Source organism: Haplochromis burtoni, unplaced genomic scaffold (genome assembly GCF_018398535.1).
Source record: "Haplochromis burtoni strain Fernald_Lab_line unplaced genomic scaffold, NCSU_Asbu1 Contig_208, whole genome shotgun sequence".
NCBI classification, from domain to species: Eukaryota; Metazoa; Chordata; class Actinopteri; order Cichliformes; family Cichlidae; genus Haplochromis; species Haplochromis burtoni.
Genome location: NW_024582569.1, coordinates 1 through 20,854, shown reverse-complemented (window position 1 = coordinate 20,854; position 20,854 = coordinate 1). Strand labels below are relative to the sequence as shown.

Below are 20,854 nucleotides of genomic sequence, written 5' to 3'. Positions count from 1 at the left end.
ATCTATCTATCTATCTATCTATCTATCTATCTATCTATCTATCTATCTATCTATCTATCTATCTATCTATCTATCTATCTATCTATCTATGTAGAACAACAGTCTTACAAGCTCTACAGAAACAACATGGTGCAGCAGGTGTAACAGATCAGTCCTTAAGGCTAAGTGTAAGCCTTGATGGTGCAATTCCCTCATAGTGTTGCACTGGTGCTATTCATGGGTGAAATGCAAGGATGTAAAGAAAAGGGTCTAGTACAGACAACATCTTGCAAAATATCAGATTAAACTGGTTGAACAGCAGTCCTCCGACATTGACAAAACAGAGTTATTATTTTCAGTTTTCTGTTTTCTCAGAAGAGCAGACAAATATATGGTTTAATTGCTGTTCATAAATACTATAGAGGTAACCTGTAATACTACATTATTCCCTCACAGATATAGATAAGGTTAATAGAGATTGATTGTCTTTACAATTCTGCTATACAACACCTGACTGTGTGTGCAGAAACATATGTAATTGCTATGAAAATACTTAGATTCCCCTATGAGTCAAAGCTGTTCAGCTTTTTTCATGTATATATATTTAAAAATGTCAGCAAAGAAGCTGGAATGGATAGGAAAAGCTGTGTTTACATTTTAGACACTTTGGTTGTTAACTCTAATGCCATGCCATGTTTTCTTTGTTCCAAACACTATACATGTAGAACGCACTAGTTCCTTTATGCCAAAATGCTATTCTTTACATTATTAAATGTAAAAGCCTTTAATGGATTTTCGTAACTGAGTATAGATGAATCACTCACAGAGATCAATTAAAAAACAAAAACAAAAGTAGCTCCTTTTACTTGATGATGGAAAAAAAACTAAGACAGGTGGCAAATATCCAGTTGACTGTGTTTTTATAGATTAAATTTGCAGAAGCATTATTTGCAGTAGTAGTATTATTCATGAAAAGGAAACCTTAAAAATCAATTCTGCTCTCTGTCATCAAGTGAAGCTCTTTTTACTTGCACCAAAGGCTGAGAACAAAAAATGTCTTTGAAATGAAATAGTGCAACCTTTTTCAATCCCTTTTAAATTCTGCAATGCTTTTCATCAACGGTCTCTTTGTGCCTCTATTTTCTCCGAATTTCAAATGCCATTTTCTCTCTGCCTCCTTTTGTGCACCTCCAGTGAGCATGCGGGATAGAGGCTGACGGCAGTAGGCCTTTATAAGCGGAACTCCACAGCAAACAGTGAGGGTGACTATCGGTGTCAAACTGTCACAACCTGATCTGTGTAAGACACAAGGCAGGGTGAAGGGTGAAGCGCTACAGCATTTTATGGTTCAGCAGTGTCATTTTGGGAACATGAGCCGAAGAATGAGAATAAAAAGAAGGGCTATTTTTATGGAGCCATCAGACTCTTTCTTCTCCCTGTCTTTACACTCTTTTCTCTCTTATCCCACCTTTCCTCCCATCTGCTCACCCCATCTGACCTCTCTTTTTCATGCCCTCCACACCTTTCTCATGCTTTCAACATCCTGTCCTTTACCTTGATAACAGCTTGTGCCTCTGAATATGTGCATTGTGTATTTTCACTCTTAGAAGGTATCATCAAAAAGTGCCTATTATTATTTCAATGTATTTGCCATCAAGTGCTTGCACACAATTAATTTAAATAAGTAGTGTCTCTATATTAACACCTCCTGTCATATTTTAGGTGTACTATGAACAAAATTTACACCAAAGAAAAATTTAGTTATCTCGTTATTTATTTATAGAGGATTTTTTTCACCCCTATAACATTTCATGTCGTATTTGAGAAAAAAAAGCTACATGATTTTAGGGAAGCGTAGAGCTGCCACCCAGGCAAAAGAAAAATACAAGTGTATCATGTTATAACGTGAAAAGTTCATTGTTCTAACAAGATACTTTTCCTGTTTGTACAATATATGATCATGTTCGTACAATATAATATTTATATTAATGTACAAACGTGTAAATTATGTATATTGTAATAACGTGATATTATGTTGTTCAAACGTGAAAAGTATATTGTACAAACATGATAGTATATTGTACAAACATGATAGTATATTGTTAGAACAATAAACTTTTCACGTTATAACGTGATACACTTGTATTTTTCTTTTGCCTGGGTGGCAGCTCTACGCTTCCGTTTGATTTAGTTTTACATTTTAGAAATATTTTAACTGCATTTTCTTTACTTGTAGCTAGCTTATGTTTATATTTTCAGTTTATCAGTTCAGCTATGCATTTAAATATTTTATTCTTTCCTTTAAACTGTTTGTCTTTTATTTTGTATGTTTTATCTTACTCCTAGCTAACTTGAGCTACTTAGCTATCCCTGTAACTTACCCTTTTTTAAAAACTGTGTTTGTATTTCTTTTAGCCATTTTAAATGTTTTTAATCTCTTATTCTCTGACTTTTCTGACACACCCTTACCTGCATGTCCCACACTTTAAAAAGCATTGCGCCAGTCTTTACTAACACGTTCTACATTTTCCCATTTATGTTTTTTTTTCTCAGTTTCAATTTCACTTTAAGTTGACTCTCTTTGTAACTTGTCTTTACACATACAATTCGCAGACTACCATTTCTAAGCCTTGAGTTGGCCCTTTTAGTTATAGGCACTTTAGCTGTGACCATAATCAGATGGGTGGCTGGAGTGCTAGCCAATGCTACATAGCTTTATTAGCAAGTTGTATCTATAAGTGTTTTTTTTTTTGTTTTGTTTTTCTGCCTGTCCCATTTGGTTCTTTAGCCATCAGAATTGTTGTCTGAAGACCAACAAGGATACCCAATGGATTTACTTTGCCAAATGGATCATCGTGGCATTGCCGTATTGGTCCATTTGGTCGATCTTTGTTTTTATTATTTATTATATTTTATTTTCAGATGTTACAGACGGGACAGACATGAGTGAGGGATAGGAAAGGGAGAAAGAAAGAGGAAGGAAAGGGAAAACAGAAGGGGAGAGGGACAGTGAGAAAGGGGGGGAGAAAAGAAATAAAAATCTCCTGGATCACCTGTTGAGAGAGGAATAGAAAACAAGCAAAAAAGACAAAAAAAACCAAAAACAAAGCAACATACTAAACACAACACCATCGCATTAATCTAGCTAAGTGTAAACAGCAGTAAATACTAAATATTCAATGTTGTTGTGCAGCACGCAGGACTAGATGTGCTTCGAAGTAGCAGCCAAGAAAGGTGTAATTTGGGTCTACGAGCAGTGAACACCTCGTGTGCATACCTGTGTGGATCAGCGCGCTTGTATTCCAAAGGTTTCTCCATGTAACGATCTGCTAGGGAGTGTGGGGGGGCCACAGCCCCGTCCTCCAGGGTGTGAAGCAGGTATGGAGGAGATCAAAACTCCAGACATCCAGAGGCCCCCAGAACACAAGAGACCAGGAAGACCAACAGAGGGGCAGCCGCGCCACTGTTCCAGTAAGAGCTGAGGAGAGTCCCAGATGAGGGCTTCACTCAGCAGCCGCGGAGCAGAAGCCAGGGGGAGTTGCAGTGACGCGCCCGTGAGCTCCGCCGGCCAGCCAGCTGTGCCTGAGTGACCGAGCCCCAGGCCGAGAGGCCGGGGGCACCCCACCTCCGAAGGGCTGGGTTCACGTTTTGTTGTGTTGGGGTTGTAGGGGGTTTTTTGGGTGGCTAACCGTGGCCCTTGTGACAGCGCGCTTTTCCAGGTTCTCCATTACGATGAGGGAGTGGGCACAGCGTCCGCCGCAAGGAGTGAGCCGGTGTGTACCCTGGACGCCCACCCCCAGACACAAAGAACCACCAACGCACCGACACCTGAGGGAGTCCGCCACTGGCAGGGGAAGTGGTGGTGGGTGGAGATAGGCCTCCAAACCTTGGAGGGCCTGAGTGTCCCCAGAGAGGTGGCTGTCTGATACCCAACCTGACATATAGACACAGACATACAGGCACACACAGACACAAACATCCATTCCCACCCTCATGCTCTCATATGCACTTACTCCACACTCAACCAACGTGGAGACAGACATAAAGAGACGCTGTACACACGATCACACTCCCCAAGCGTACTCTACAAACCGGGTCTAGGTACCCTTGCCCCTGGAGGGGGGAACTGCACCCAGACCCAGGTGGTGTTACCCTTTTCCCTGCGGTGGGGAGAGGCAGACCACCCCGACTCCGCAGCAGCAGGGAGGCCCCACACTCCAGACCGCAGTCGGACGGCCAACTCCTCCTAGCTACCCCCCGCTCCAGCAGGCCGCAGAGAATGGGGGTGGGAGAAGACTCCAAACCTCCCTCCACCCGCTCATTGTAGTGTTGATGCATGTGTGTTCTAAGGTGCATCTATAAGTGTTTCTTCATCACTGGGGCTTCTTGCTAGCTTTGTCTTAGCATTCTATCTGTGTAGATGCTTGCTAAGAGCCAAAGTTCTGTTACAAGTAAAATGTGGCTAGTTTCAATCCAGGAAAAGTTGTAGACTGCTTCAACATTTTCCTTCTCCCAGCAAACAGCTGATTGTCATGGAAGAAAAAAAAGTTTGTTTGATTGTTTTTAATGGACTTTTTTTTGTTTTTTAGCCACCCGCGTGCAGATAACTGAAGCACTTTTGTACAACATAATTGGTACTGTAATATAATTACTGAATTTTGATGTACACTAATGCATTATTGAAAAATGTAATGTGATCACTTTATAATGTGTGACACCCAGTTGCGGTCCTAGCCTGTTTGGCACCCTGGGCGAACACTCCCTCTGCCCCCCTCCCCACACAGACACATACATAAAACATATTAAGTATTGTACATTAACATAAAACACACACACACTTATGAAGGCTACCAAACAGCCATCATAATTCGTCATACAATGAGAACAGGATAAATCAACAATTGACAATGACTAATTAATATTAAAATCTTTAACATAATGTATTGTTTGGAGTTTAGTCTGTTACTGTTAGTATTTTTACCATTTCTTCTTGGAGAAACTGTAATCCACATTATTTCCTTAGGGGTTAATAGAGTCTTCTGATTCTGATTGTTTCAGGATACATGATCTGCCATTATCCAATGACACATCTGCTTACCTGTATCATTTGCTCGTTTCTCCTCCTCTTCCTTTCTATTTTTTCTAAACTAGGCACCTGATGGCTTTGAACTTTTCTTGTCCATCTTCCATTGGTTTTAATTTTGCACTCCAGTATGAACACCCATCCCCCAACCCGAGGATCACCACAACATAACCTAATAGACCTACACCTTAATTCACAGATTCACTTTGTCTAAGGTTTATTTCTGGGATTTCGCACAATCCATGATTCAAATCATGAATAGATAATGGGCTTGGATTTACAACATTACGAATGAAATGTGCTCTATTTGGAAGCCGCCAGGCCCCTCCCCTTTCGACAGGTTGTGAGACTTTAAATCATCAAACTGTAAATTATAAATTTTAAATTGTTATTGATCCCTTTACCCCTAGTCCTAAAGTGTATATTTATTTTCTTACTCTTCTTAGATTCACTGTTTGTTTACTTGCACTGCTCTAACTGGAGCTTCATCATCTCGTCTCTCTATATACTGGACTGTATGTAGCAGAGATGACAATAAAGTTTACTTTGACTTCAGCAGTGAGCAGGCGCACCGAGGGCTCTCGCGCTCACTTTTCATGTATAGAATTTCGAAAAAACATCGGTGCACATTATAAGTCTGTATCATAATGTCTGGTGTTTTCGTGTTTGTTGGTTTGTTTTTATTTTGTTTTATTTTGCGATTTGGTTATTAGACACTGCCCCAGCCAGCCAGAGAATCCCCCGCCGCCCCGCCCTCTCCTCCCTGTGCCGCAAGCAGCAGGCGCACCTCGCAAACGGAGGGCGCCCTTACTCCCAGCAAATGGGCGATAGAAAACCGATCGGGGCCTATGCCATTCCCAATATGCGCCGGCTGATGTCGGGGCAGCATGAGTACGAGCAATTTATTTATTTTCTGCCGATGCCCATGATGCCGCCCCCCACCATGATGCCGCCCCGGGCAACCGCCTGTGTCGCCCGTATCAAAAACCGCTACTGGTTACACCCAACACTGCTAGGAAATGTATATAATGCTAGAATATCACACAGTAAAAAAAACAACAACCCCCCCCCAAAAAACCCCCCCAAAAAAAACAAAAACCAAAATAACCCAAAAACAAAACAAAAACCCCATATTGTAGGGGCTGTGGCAATTCAGGGTCATCCCATTCGGGCTTTGCAATGCGCCAGTGATGTTCAAGAGGCTGATGGACAGGGTGCTCGTGAACATCCCTCGTGGCCGCTGTGTTGTGTACCTGGATGACCTGTTGGTGCACGGTGGCGACTTCGACAGTGCACTGTCCCACCTGAGCGAGGTCTTCAGTGCCATCGACAAGCTGGGCTGCGGCTCAACCCTGCGAAGTGCTGTTGGCGAGAGAGACCACGTTCTTGGGCCATGTGATCAGTGCTCAAGGTATTGCCACCGACGGCGCAAAGGTGGCTGCGGTCCGGGACTGCCCGACTCCCTCGAATGTCAAAGAACTGCGGAGCTGCCTGGGCCAAGCCTCCTACTACCGCCAGTTCATCAAGGGGTTCACAACGATAGCCAGCCCTCTCCACCGCCTGACTGATAAGGGTCAGCCGTTTGGCTGGGGTGATGCCTGTGCTGCGGCTTTTGCACAGCTGAAGGAGGCCCTCACCAGAGCTCCAGTCCTGGCCTACCCCTGACGCAATGTAGGAGTCGGGGCAGTCCATTCACAGCAGGATGAGGCCGGAGAAAGAGTGGTAGCATACTTCAGCCGTGCTCTCGGGTGAGCAGAGAGGAACTACTGCGTGACTCGGCAGGAGCTGCTCGCCGTAGTGCTGGCGGTGTGGCACTTCCGGCCATACCTGCATGGCTGCCGGTTCCTCCTGCGCACTGACTAACTTGGCTTCTGAATTTCAAACACCCAGAAGATCAGGTGGCCCACTGGCCTGAGGTCCTTCAGGGCTAAGACTTTGAGACCCAGCATCGGGCAGGTCGACAGCATGGCAACGCTCATGCCCTCTCCAGACGGCCCTGCATGGCTGTCAAGTGCCACTACTGTCAGTGGCAGGAGGAGCGGACCCAGGAGGCACTGGGCGTGACTACTGCAAAGGCCACAGCCAGCGGAGGGGGATTGGTCCCATTGACCACGCAACAGCTGAACCGGGAGCAGGAGGCTTACGCAACGTTGGTTCAGGTGGGGGCCTGGCTGGAGGCGGCGCAACGCCCAGCCTGGACAGAGGTGTCGGGACAGGGGCTTGAAGTGAAGGCCTACTACTCCCAGTACAACAATCTGGAGACCCATGACGGCCTCCTATACCGGAGATGGCGGGCCCCCAGTCAGGGCAGAGATATTGTGCAGCTGTTGGGGGCCGGCCACTATGGGAATGCCAAAACTCTTCACCATCTCAGGGGACGGTTCTACTGGCCTAGTTGTCGATGGGATGTGGAACTTCATGTGCACTGCTGTGACACCTGCATGGCACAGAAGAGCCCAACTCAAGGGCCATGGACTATTTCACAAAGTGGCCAGAGGCCTATGTGGTGCCGGACCAGAGTGCAACCATGACGGCAGAGAAACTGGTGGAGGAGATGTTCACCCATTTTGGGGTCCTGGCTGAACTCCACAGTGACCAGGGGCGTAACTTCGAATCGAAGGTCTTCGGGGAGATCTGTCGGCAGCTGGGGGTGGAGAGGACGAGAACCACACCGCTCTACCCGCAAAGCGATGGCTTGGTCGTGCACTTCAACCGCATGCTGGCCACTCAGCTCGCCATTCTCACCAGCCGCCACCAGCGGGATTGGGGCCGACACCTGCCCCTGGTTCTTTGCTCGTATCGGACTGCGGTTCAGGAGTCCAGCGAGTGCATGCCTGCAGCCGTGATGTTTGGACGGGAGCTCCGGACGCCCTTGGATTTGGTGTTCGCGTTTCCCCCCCCCCGAGCCAGAGATTGATGGTGGGCCAGAGATGGACTACTACAGGAGGCTGAGGGAGCGGTTGCAGGTGGTTCATGACTACACCCGCCAGGCCCAGGCCGGTCCCGAGGGGGGAGCTTTCATGCCTGGTTACAAGGTCTGGGTGTACTGCCTGATTCGCAATAGAGGAGTGTCCCCCAAGCTCTGCAGTCACTGGCAAGGGCCGGCGTAGGCCGTGGAGCAGCTAACAGAAGTGGTGTACCGGATCCGCATGCTGGGCCCGGGGCGCATGGTGGTGTTGCACCAGGACAGACTGTCACCATACCGACCGCTTGCTCCAGCAGCCGCCGAGGCAGGGGATGCTGGTGGCATCCCATGTACTGATCCGAGTGACTCTTCCCCCACCGGTCGAGATCGGCTGGTGCGCCAAAAGAAGACACCTGGACATTTGCAGGACTTGTTGGGTAATGGGGTTGTCGGGGATGACTGACCTCTTAGGTGGGGGCTATGTAGCGGGTCACGGTTGTTTCTGTTGTTTCAGGCGGTAGCGTTATGTCGCCATGGTTACCATGTGACACGCTCTCTCTGCGACTGTGTGTTTCTGTTTGGAGAGAGCGCCTTTGTTTTTGTTGTCGTGGTGTTCTGTTGAATGCTAATAAACGGCTGTGCTCCCTGGCTAACTCACGGGAAGCTAGACCAACCGATACCTCTGTCTCCTCCTTGTCTGAGCTCGCCACAGTATGTATACTCTGTTAGTACAATTAAATGCACAGCAAGAATGTTAAAAGCTGTACCAACACCATAAACATACTCAAGCAGGCGAGCTCAGTGCCCACAACTAGCTTGCAGTTGTACCTGTATGCATCTGCACTCAGATCACACTTTTTCTTTTTTCATCTTGTTCAGCTGCAACAATGCATAAGGATGCTGTCAGTCACATGCTATGGAAATTATGTGCATGGAATGTTGGATTTATGTGATAGTGCACCTGATGTGATAGGCTGATTGAGAGGAACAGACACAGTCCTGTGTTAAAACATCAACCTTAATCTGTGTGTCAGCGACTGCATTATTCACAAGGTAGAACTTGCTGTTCATAATGCTGTGGAACACGTTAGAGACCCGGGTCAATTTCACATATTTATTAACGCTCTCCAGCTCATCTCAGTAACTGAACAAGGTGCCTCCTACTAATATTTTGTGATTTGGGTAAAAGGGGGTGATACTGTAGATAACTGCACACTACATATCTGCAAAAAAGCAGGAAAGGTTTATTTATTTTCCTTCTTGGTCTGGGATGTATTTTACAAGGAAATCATATCTTAATATTTACTTTGTTTTTAGGCTCTAAGTTCAGTATGTATGTGTCTGTCATATACATATAACACGTTTCCATTTCTGGTTTCCAAAAACCCTAGTTTCAAAATATATAAGCTGAAAAGCTGAAAGGTGCATTGTGTTGTGTTAACTAATTACTGTAGAAAGTACAGTGACTTTGTGATCATTAAAATGTATAAATGTCATAATTGTCACCAATTTGATGATGAATTGATGATGACTCATAAATTATGACACCCTCCCCTTTATAAGTTACTTTTAAATTGGTATTGGCAATACTGGTCATGTGTTTACTTGGTAACAGTTTGGCACCAAAATTGCAGTATTGCACACCACTACTTTGCAGATCTTCCATGGCAACTGAATAAGCATTTACTCTGGTGTACAAGAACTAACAGAAAGCTGACTGGAGGTTTTTTTTTTCTTTTTTCCCCTCCTGTGTTTGTTTGAGTTTGATTTTGGCAAGACGGCTTGCGAAAAGAAGTTTGTGATATTCTTTTGTGTCTGGGAGGAAGTAAGAACAAGAAAGAGAGGGACTCTTTTTTTTTTCTGACCATCAAAGTGATTCCATAAAAGGCATATCATTGCTGGGCCAATATTTCCCTGTCATCCAAACAGCCTCAAAATGCTATCCTCGCCTTGATTTTTTTTTTATTTGAACTTCATTGTTTGGACATTAGCAAAGGCACAGTTACGCACACAGCAACGCAGAGTGATGCCAGCACACACAGAATCCTGTAGACTCATTCACTAAGTGACGTGAGCACAAATATGCATATTTATGATACCCACACACCAGTCATCCTATCAAAAGCAGAGCCGATGCTTCTGAACTAATTACTCCCGCAGACACTTTGCACAAGTGCATGCAGCACTTATACAGTACAATGCAAGCTGTTGTGCACTGCAGTGAGGACAATCAATCAATTATCCAGCATCTTGTGACTGCGCCCCGATTTCTTCCCCTTGCCCTCTAGTGTCTTAAATATTTAGACTGTTTGACATCAAATGCATACATGAATGTCAATGAGGCAAATCTCAGTCCCTTAATAGCACTCACACACACAGACACAGATACACGACACACACACGACACAGATACACACACACACACACACACACACACACACACACACACACACACACACACAGACACACACAACACACACACATAAATATATATATATATATATATATATATATATATATATGGTATGAAAAGCAAGCAGATGCAGTCACACGAAAATCATCCCAAAAACTAAATACAACAACAAACCTTTTTTTTTTTATTTCCCCACACTCAGGCCCCATTTATGAATGCCGTGTTTCAGGATAGCTAGAAGATTGCTTGTGGACACCGTGCAGGCAGAGAGTGATCTGCTGATTGTTACTTCAGGAAAATTGTATCTCTAGTCTTTGACACACAGAGAGGGAAAAGCCTATTTGAGGCATCCATTTTTTTCTTGTCTTTTTTTCCCCCTTATTCTCCTTGAGAGTGAAACCAGTAATAAGGCAGCCTGAACACAGCTCTGTGGCGCGCCTGTCAATCAAGGATCTCAACTGAGACAAAGCCACAAAGTCTGTTTCTTTACACACAGGAATGTAACATCTTCCGCCATTCTTTGTGTAACAGCTGTGTTTTTGGGCTTTAAAACAAATAGTGCCTTCCATTTTTATCTTCTTACTTTTGTGAAGTTTATTCTTTGTGGTGTTTTTATTGTGCCAAGACAAGCTGGCCATTTTTACAATAGTGAAATAGTAGAAAGTTTGCATATTATGATCTCATTCCTTCAAAGATCAGGCTACCAGGAGCCTTGGGTTTGCAAACCCAGAAATGAGGAGAACTTTTCATTATCCATTGCAAAAAAGAAACTAACCATGCCCACAACAGGCTACAAACATATAACTGCGTCATTGTCTAATCACCAAAATGTACCACCTCTCAGAAGCCACAAGCGCAAATTCCTCGCTCTTGTTGTACATGCGTCTCAGTAATGCATATGATATCTACCTGCTTCTCTGCCATTACAGAAAGTTGTTGGGAAATGGACAAGAAATGAAAACTTTGAAGAGAGGGAAGAAGGAATAAAAAACTTTCTTGGGATGAAGAAAATTATTTTTATACAGGGCACAAATAAACCCGAGGACCAGTAATCCAAGTTTTATATTGTTCTCAGGTCCACTTGAGATCTTTTGCTATCTGATCTTGTTCTTTTCCACCTTGAACTTAGCTTCAACTGTGGGTCAGTTACAATGGTAATTGCTGACCATGAAGGTTCTGTCATTCACTTTTAAATATCCTCATTCATACACTCAATATCAAAGCACAAATGAGAATTTAAAGCAGTTGCAAAAAAACCTCTGAAATAAACACTGAAATATTTTTTCTTTTCTTCTTCTTTTTCATTTATTTATTTATTTATTTATTTATTTTTAGCACAGAGAGCGTTTCAGCAAGATTTTTAAATGTCAAAAATGAATGCCACCAAACTCATTACTACTGGCTTGGACTGTGACTTTGTAGCTTAATCCATTTTAAAATTTGTCCCAACTATTTTATTCACATCGTTGTCTTCAGCAGCTGTCACATTTCTTTTAACCCCACTGGGTTACAGTTGAATAGATATGACAAAACCACTGGTTTAAATTACTGAATAATGGAAAGCTTTCAGCACAGTTACATTAAGTATTCAGCAATATAGACACTTACCAGCCACTCATTAGGACACCTGTTCAGCTGCTAGTTACCGAAAATATCTAATCAGCCAATCATATGGAAGCAACACAGTGTAGTTGGGCATGCAGACATGGAGAAGTTCAAACTGAGCATCAGGATTGGGAAGAAAGGCGATTTAAGTAACTGCACATCCAATCACAAAGCTGATAAGACCACAGCAGGTGCCATGTCTGTCAGCAAAGGACAGGCTCATCAAAGTTGGACTATAGAAATAGAATAGATATCTAGATAGATAGAAACAGTAAAAAAAATAGAAAAAAGAAATCATGGGCTGATGAGTGTTGATATCTTTCGTGACAGTCCAATGGTAGGATCAGAATTTGGCATAAACAACATGAAGGCATTGCTCCATCCTGCCTTGTACCAGCAGTCAAGGGTTCTAGTGGCTCTATAGTGTAGGGCACACTTTGGGTGAGTATTATTGCTGAACATGTCTTGGAGCATGATAACTCACCACAAAGCTCCCTGAGTTCTTGAACATGACAATGACTATATTCATTATTCATTGACTGTATTCAACTTTAGTTAAATGACACAATGCCAGAGTCACCACATCTCAATCTAATAGATCACTTTTGAGATGTAGTCATGGATGTGCAGCCCCCATCTATTATACTATTATAACGTCACATCACTGTGGACTAAAATCTCTGAGTAATGTTTCCAACACTTGTTGAATCTATAGCATGAAGAATTCTGAAGGCAAAATGAAGGGCCAAACCAGTAATAGCAAGGAACACTTAGTGAAGCAGCATACTGAATACATATTGAACAAGTATCACTGAGGGCCAATATAGAAAGCAATTTACAAATTATAGGGAGCAATAATTATCTATGTATAAAAAGAACTGAATAAAATGACCAAAAAGTATTGGTATCAATTTTTGATGTTGTCAAATTATCATTTTACACACCACTAATAGAACTGGCCAAGAATTTCTCAGTTGATGCAATGTTGATTGAGTAGATAACAAAGACCAAAATTTCATTGTGTTAACTAAATGGTTCTTTTTTTTTCTCTGTCTTAAAAAAAATCTCACAGTCTACATTGACAAATGGTCATATTTCCAGTACCCCTGTATTCAAATGTAGAAACTTCGCTTACCCTGTGTTATGTTAAATCATAGCTGGAGCTCCACTGATGGCTTTTGTTCATTACCAAAGCACACGCTTAACTAAAAGTCAAAATGCTCAGACTGAACAGACCGAGCTACCTCTGATCACCTGTTCTGAGCCTAACAGTGTGTCTCCATTCACAGGGTCAATCAACTCAGAACTGAAGGTTACAAGTCAGAGCTTTTTAAACATGTCTTTTTGAAAAAAAGAAAAGAAAAGAAAAAAGCAACAAAACAGCTACCACAAAAGGAAATACAATCAGAAACAACAAATGTAAATTCTGGCACACACGAAGTGGCTGAATGCCAGGTAGTATGTGTGTTGTGTTTAAGATTCTGTTGAAAAAGTCAGTGTGCTTTTTGCCAAAGTGTTTAGGCACACTGTGCTTACTACGTTGCTCTTGTGGCTATTAAATGCATTGTTAGTTAAACATTTTAATCTCTCTAATCATTCAAGGAAGTCACCCATGCCTTTCAACAAGCAGTATGAAAGGTGCTTCCTTTTACCCGCTCATATAAAACTGATGGGTTTGAAAATGGCTTTTGTATAAGCCATTTTCAAACCCACTCTATTTCAAGTGTGTTTTGAGAGAACCTCTAACCGTGTGCATTCAGAGGGTTTCACAACGTCTAATCAAACCTTGCAGAAAACAGCAACTGTAAAAGTCTAAGATTTTATCAAGTTAAATGGAAAAATAGCACTTTCCAGGCTTCTCAAGGTTTAGGGGGTTTCACGCGTGTTGAGGGACTTCAGCCAGTGAGCTCTTTTGCCTGTGGTAGTCGACCTGTAAAACACTGGATTGTGCACTTTAGGAAACTGGTGCCTTTAAAGAGATGTGCCCAGGATACACACGCTACATCAAATTACACTCCTCCCTGTGCAATGCCTTGATAAAATTGTTTGTTTGAGCCTAGAGCATTTCATTGTTTGTGTTACTCAGAGTTAAGCCCCGAGCCTGGTATACACATCCGTAGCAAACACTGGATCCTTTGCCCATCAAAGTCAGCCTCCTGCTGTGATGCAATTACTCTTTAAAAAATTCCTGTCCAAAAGATTTGTGTGCAAATATCAACACCTTGGAAGCAGCATGGCTTTAAGACTGAATACCATGTGTGGCATCCTTAACTTGTATTTGTGTCAGGATGTCTACAAAATCATGTAGATGTTGTCAACATCTATTTGCAGTAATCCACTGGAGTTAAATTCTGCTTTGTGGTTTCAAAACTGGAGGAAATTCAGAGTGAAAGTAAAAAGAATCTAATATTTTTTACTTCCTGCACTAACATATTATCTGCAATGATCAAATTAAGCAGCACTAGTAAGTGTGAAAAAGTGCTCAAACCTCTGAACTCTCACAATCATTACTATGCGTATACCAAAGTATACCAAACCAATTATTGCTACTTTCATTATTAGCAACCTTTTCTCTCTGTACCTCAGAGGAATTATTTAAATGCATCGGTGTTTTTATTCAAAGAAAATTTCTGCTACTGTTGTGTAAAAACATTTTGACTTTAGTTGCTGACTGTAGTTCTTGTGTGTCTCATAATACAGTGGGCAGTAAAGCTTTTCCTTCCAGTTGTTTGTCTTTTATTGTGTAGTGGCTCCCTGCCACTGAAGCTTCAGAGCAGGGGCACTAGCTCTGTGGTGAGTATTAAAAAAACCCTGTTCTTTTGTGTGTTTTATCCAACTGCAACAGGATTAGTAAAGGTGAAGCACAGCTTTAAAGAAGTTGGATGCCAGTAATAAGGTAGTAATACCTTATTACTGGCAGTGTAATAAGGTTGCACTGCATTAAGTTTTATATGTTGGGTGTGTTTTGTACAAGTTGTAGTTATTTCTTATTATTTATCATTATTTGTATTTTTTTAATTTAATCAGCGCTTGCAGAGGACAACAGTTGAACGGTTCATAATGATGATTGTCTGTGCAGAAGAGGATACTGACTGTGCTGAGTTTTCTCTGTAAGATGTGCTGCATGATAAAAATACAAATTCTTTTAAAAAAAGTTCTCTCCTTGTTCTTCCACACTTCTACCAGATGAGCACAGGCATATGCTAAATGTAAGTCAGGACCTACTTTTGGTTTCTCGCAGGATTCAAACTGCACTTTTGCACTTTCAGTACCTTTGTGGCACCTTGTCTTACTTCTGTATTGACTTTTTTCACTCTCTATGTTACTCACCTTATCTGGTCTGAAAAGCCCTGTGATTGGCTAAAGTGTCTGGCCTCTCTCTGCAAGCAGAGCTCAGAGGAGGCATGTAAGTCTAGTTTCCTGTAAGACCAGCGGAATAACTATCTGCTACAGTGCTTTTAGAACTAGTGTTGGATTTCACCATCATCTTAGTCCCATGATGCTTCTGGTAAATGTGTCCTCTAGAGTGTATACAGTGTTTTTTGCCTAGGGCTGCACTCTTCTGTGCTGAGAAAACAAGCACTGCACTACTTTAATCTGCCTTATAAACATTTCTTATTCTAAAAAGCTCCCTGAATTTGAGTGCTGTACTGTAATAGCATACTGCCATTGCTACAATGATATTTATTTAATTTCTTTTTTCCTTGATATTCCATGATTAACTGTGAGGGGTATTATTGCAAATTGGAAGCATTTACAAACCACAGCAACTCAGCTGTTAAGTGGCAGAACACACAAAGTTACAGAGCACTGTCACTGAGTGTTGAGGTGCATAATGTGTAAAAGTTGACAACGCTCTGCTGACTCAGCCCAGGGATCTTCATGGCATGGGTTGCCATGGCTGACAAAGTCCTGTAGGTCCCAAAAGGTTGATTCTGTTCATCTGGACATAGCATTTTCAGTGGGAGAAACATTTCAAAACTAATTCAAGTGACTTCTTCTGTCTTGGCTGAGTGCAGGTTTCCCCAGCCTTATAAACAGTACATTTGTACAATGACTGAAACTAGCCCACTGAAGGAACAATGGGCTGTGACATCAGTTCCTTGATCATTAATATGCAAATTGTCATGACCATTGATCAACAACCACTGATCAAAGCCCATTGATTATTGATCAAAGACCTTTGATCAATGGCCATAAGTACAAGTACTCAAAAGACTGGTCCAGTACTTTGTACTTCAAGCTTGGGTCCTTTACCAGAGGCCTGGGAGCTCAAGGGTCCTGTTCCTGCATATTATGTCAGCCAGTTTCTTGTGTTGTTTCCATCTATGGCCTGCCTGCTAGGATCTTGCATCCAGTTTCTATTTGCTGGATTGTCTCAGGGGCATCTGTGTACATACATGAACATCTATATGTATCTATATGTATTTATGTATTTATGTATGTATTCTATCTATCTATGTATCTATCTATCTATCTATCTATCTATCTATCTATCTATCTATCTATCTATCTATCTATCTATCTATCTCATATATGTATTATCTATATATATATCTATATATATTTATATATTCAAATGTCTGGATGATTATGGAATTAGCATATAAACCTTACACAAGACTTTGTTGTGATTTCCACCCATTTTCAATCTTTTACGTGTTATTTTAGAGCATTAAATGCCATGAGGTAGTTAGAGTCGGGGATAGAATACCCTCCACTATGTGACCTGAAAATGACACATAAGGAAAAAAAATGCATTGAATAACGTGCAAAATGGTTTGTGGATGTTTGTCTGTTATTTGTATTCCATAACAGCATGATACCAGGATGGGAAATCCATGCATGTTTATATCTCTCTTTCTATTTTTCAGGCCACGGGTGTCCATCCTGAAAGTGGCCGTGTGAGATGGCAGCCATGGTGACACAGTTTTCTTTTCTTTTTCTTTTGTTTGTCTTCACCCATGACAGTTCTGGTCTGTATAAAAATGCACTAACCTCAGTTGTTTTTCCTTTATTATAATCCCAATAAATATTTGCATCAAAGTAGCACTTGGGCTTGGGTAATATACTCTTCTATTCTAAAACACAGTACTGTACTGAAATTTATTAAATGAGGCAGAGGCAAAGGACACACAACAGTCATTGCTTTAGTTCATTAGTGAGCATCTGGATGCTGTGCACGCACAAGTTAGGCTCTAAATACAAAATGCAAACTGTATGCACTTTCCAAATGAATTGAGTGATGCGTAGTAATAACAATATCTCATTGCGCTGGGGTGATAGTGAAATGACGATTATTCAACAGTGCAGTGTCATTTTCGCCAGCGGACCTTCTCATACATAATGCATCCAAATCTTTGCATTTTTCCTTCTTTCTGAGCTACAATGCATATTTCATCAAGTCAGTGAAATATTAAGCACTCTTATGATTTGATATTCTCTTCCAAGAGGGATTTCAGTTTATATATTATCTTCACATCTCTTGCGTCTCCTCCGGGACTAAACTTCAGGGGATGTCTTTATTTGCCATGTTTGTTTACTTGGGAAGATGTTTGATTGGCTAATGCTGAAGTAATGATCAATGAGACAGCCAATCAATTTCAGAGATTATCAAGGCTCAGAGGCCATTGATCCATGAGAGGAGTCGGCTCTGAACAGCAGGTTGGGCCTATTCCAACTCATTTGATTGAAATTAGAGAAGTTCAAACTGTGCAGCCACTCTCCCTCCCTCAGCCCTCAAATTTTATATGTCAGCTGTTATTTAGGTGAAAGAGACTGATGTGTGAAATGTGAAAAGGAAAGATTTATAGGATGGTATTAAGCTTCTTACTCCCCACTAGCCTATGTTAAAATAAAAAGAGTTGGTAGCTGTTTATCAACAGCTAGCATAATTGCATCAAAGGTTGTTTTGCTTTAAACTACTTCTGAAACCTTTTTTTTTTCTAAATTGTCACTGAAGTGCTACACTTTTTGCCGTGTGTGGTGTCATAAAGTCTTTTTCAACTAATGAAAAACTATCACTTTTTTCATTACCATGTCAAAAGTGATTCTTTGCTGAATAAGAGAGACTGGTAATTCAGTCAATGTGTAAACCTGACTGCTTGTGTTACTTTTAGCACCTCTGCAACAGGTAGTAGAGATTCAAGAAGACATACAGTTGTGTGCTTGCAGTAAATTCTCACCAAAACCAACTGAAACTGTGTTATCTGTTATTCAAATAATAGCTCATATGGGATCCAGCATGCCTTTTACTTTCCCGCTAGGAGTGATATGAGAAAGTTGATAGTAGAAGCATACTAGATGTTTCACTTTGTTCCCAGTCTTTATGTATGATTAAGTCAGTGGTTCCCAAACTTTTTTCGCTGGGCCCCCCTTTGTTTTACAGAAAAATGTTCGCGCCCCCCCTCGCGCGCACACACACACGTACGCACTAGCACATCCTCCAACCACACACACCCATATTTTGCTCAATTGCGGTTTATTTCACACCTCAAACATTTATTAAACAATTAAGCAAATACAAGTAATCTGCAGGTAGTAAGAAAATAACAGTATTTTGTCTCTATCTTCAGGTTTTACACGCTTACATATAAACACGCAGTTACTGTCCCTGAATTTAGAAAGGCAGAGGCCTCACGATGTAATTATTTTACATGTAGTTGTTTTTTTCCTGTGTAATAATGTTCAACATTGCTATCAATACATTTTTTAAAAAAATGCCTCTCTGTGCAAAATGGGTTTAAAAACATAAACAACTGTGGGATACTGTTTGTCCGTGATTTAGACAGGGGGAACAAATCGTGGCAGGATCAGCCTGATGTTATTTGTATCCCGCTGTAACTTTACTGTATAAAGAGCTAACATCTCCAAAATGTCAGGAGTAGTTAGTCATTACAACAAGTGTTTGTGAACTAAAAATCAAGAATGTGGGATGCTGTTTGTCCGTGATTTGGAGAGCCCAGCGGTGCTCCCGACGAAGGGAAAACCAATTCTGCAGGGGAGACCTACCTCGGCACTTGTGCAGGTGAAGCCAAAGGGAAGATATGCTTCACCATATTTTCTAGTCTTTGGCTTAGAATGAAGTTGGTTTGGAAACATATTCAGCGATGCTTCATCTCCTGCTTTGCGTTTGTGTAGGCGCCCCATGCTAGCAGTGTCCAAGCATTGTTGTTTTTTTTTTCCCCCTTTTCATGTGCCCCCCAGCAATGGCTCTGCGCCCCCCCTAGGGGGCGGGCCCCACACTTTGGGAAGGTCTGGATTAAGTAAACTGAATTGAGCATGGGAACACAATGTAATTGTTTTCTTAGTTGTAAAAGTGCTTTTTTTGTTTTGTTTTACACACATAGTAGGTCGGTTAGCTAAAGTTGAGAGTTATTAAAAGGTATTTTCCGCTGTATTCTCTGCTTCACCATCATCCTATTGCACATATTATGATCTTTTTGGTAGGATTAATCACATTCATTGGTCAAGCTGATATTAGACTGCTCTCAAACAGTCCCTCATTTATAATCGGTCCAGTGGTGTTTGCAGCCAGTTTGTATTTTTATCAGCTCATCAGCTGTTGTCAAACTCTGAAAAGGAATTTCAAAATTAAGCATCCTTCCATATTTTATCAAAATCAGATTAGACATGTAGCCAACTTGGCACATCCAAGTTAGAAATTATGTTCTTTAATTAGAGTGCCACCCTCAGGGCAATTACTGTAATATGTTATAACACCAGAACACAGTGCTGATGTATCATCCCTCTAAGCTTCATTAAATTTAGGCCTTTGATATCTGTGATGTCACCTGAGATATTATGCCTGACGGTCGATTAACTCTGCCACTGAGTGGTGGACAATGATCTATTGTGATATTCAGTCTGTTCTTCTGCATATCTTTTGTCACACGTGCGTCATTGCCGCCTCTCTTAAAAAGGAGGTTATGTCATCTGGCCAGAATCCGTTTTTAATACAATTTCAAAAGATGTTGATGTTTGGTTAATGAGAAAAAAAAAAAAAACAGCAATCTGGGCCCAGAATAAATCTCTGACACTTTCTGATTGACCTCATTGTGCCAATTAGATTGCAGACCAATCTCCATAATAAAATCTGTACTTTCTGAGTAAGCACCTGACAAATTGTCTTCCGCCTCAGCAATATCCATTTCATTACTATGTCACTTGGATTTGAATACCAACAAGGCATCTATTGTTTCCAACTAGGGGTGCCAGAATGGCAGGTGTTCAAATTGACAATATTGGCGCAGGTGCAGCAAGAAAAAACAAGAAATAGTGTGATAAAGCAATTTCACACTCTCTTCTCGAGTCTGAGCTGGTTCTTAAATAGCACTAAAAGGGATAAGAATGTCTTCATTGTTCTTTAAATACTAATTGCACATTTCTCTGTTTTCTTTTCTTTTCTTTTGGTAGAAGAAATAGCCAGAGTTTTAGTTGAAGAAAAATGGATCAGTTAACAGCAGTCTGTGTTCATCACCATTCATAAGAACACCCCCAACCTAAAAACAGAAAATAAGTAAGTAAAGTTTATTTAAACAGCACTTTTTACAAAGATAAAAATCTTAAAGTTTTGTATAACAATTAAAAAACAGTATCAATAGAGAGCCATGTACTATAATTCTATTGTTGGCCATAGTAGAGATATTTAAACTTTATTTCTACTTTACAACTTCTAGAAGAAGCTCAGTTATAACTTTTCTCCTTGAAGTTTTACGTATACCACCTTTACTATTGTGGAATTCTTCTATTGATTTCAATTCAAACTTGTTTGCTTCTTCTGTGGTGATTCATAGCACAGACACAACCCAAATTCAGAATCAGAATCAGAATCAGAATACTTTATTAATCCCTGGGGGAAATTATTTTT

At 41.4% G+C, this 20,854-nt stretch overlaps 1 protein-coding gene across 2 annotated transcripts in view; it reads left to right on the top strand.

The window, feature by feature from the left end:
- Window positions 1-17,035, top strand: part of LOC102299513 — a 42,428-nt gene extending 25,393 nt beyond the window's left edge. For both annotated transcript variants that reach the window (XM_005936213.2, XM_042226365.1), the window contains exon 7: window positions 16,860-17,035. In XM_005936213.2, the coding sequence (XP_005936275.1) occupies window positions 16,860-16,910 (51 nt within the window). In that variant the 3' untranslated portion in view covers window positions 16,911-17,035. The remainder of the gene's footprint in view (window positions 1-16,859) is intronic.
- Window positions 17,036-20,854: the final 3,819 nt, after the last annotated feature.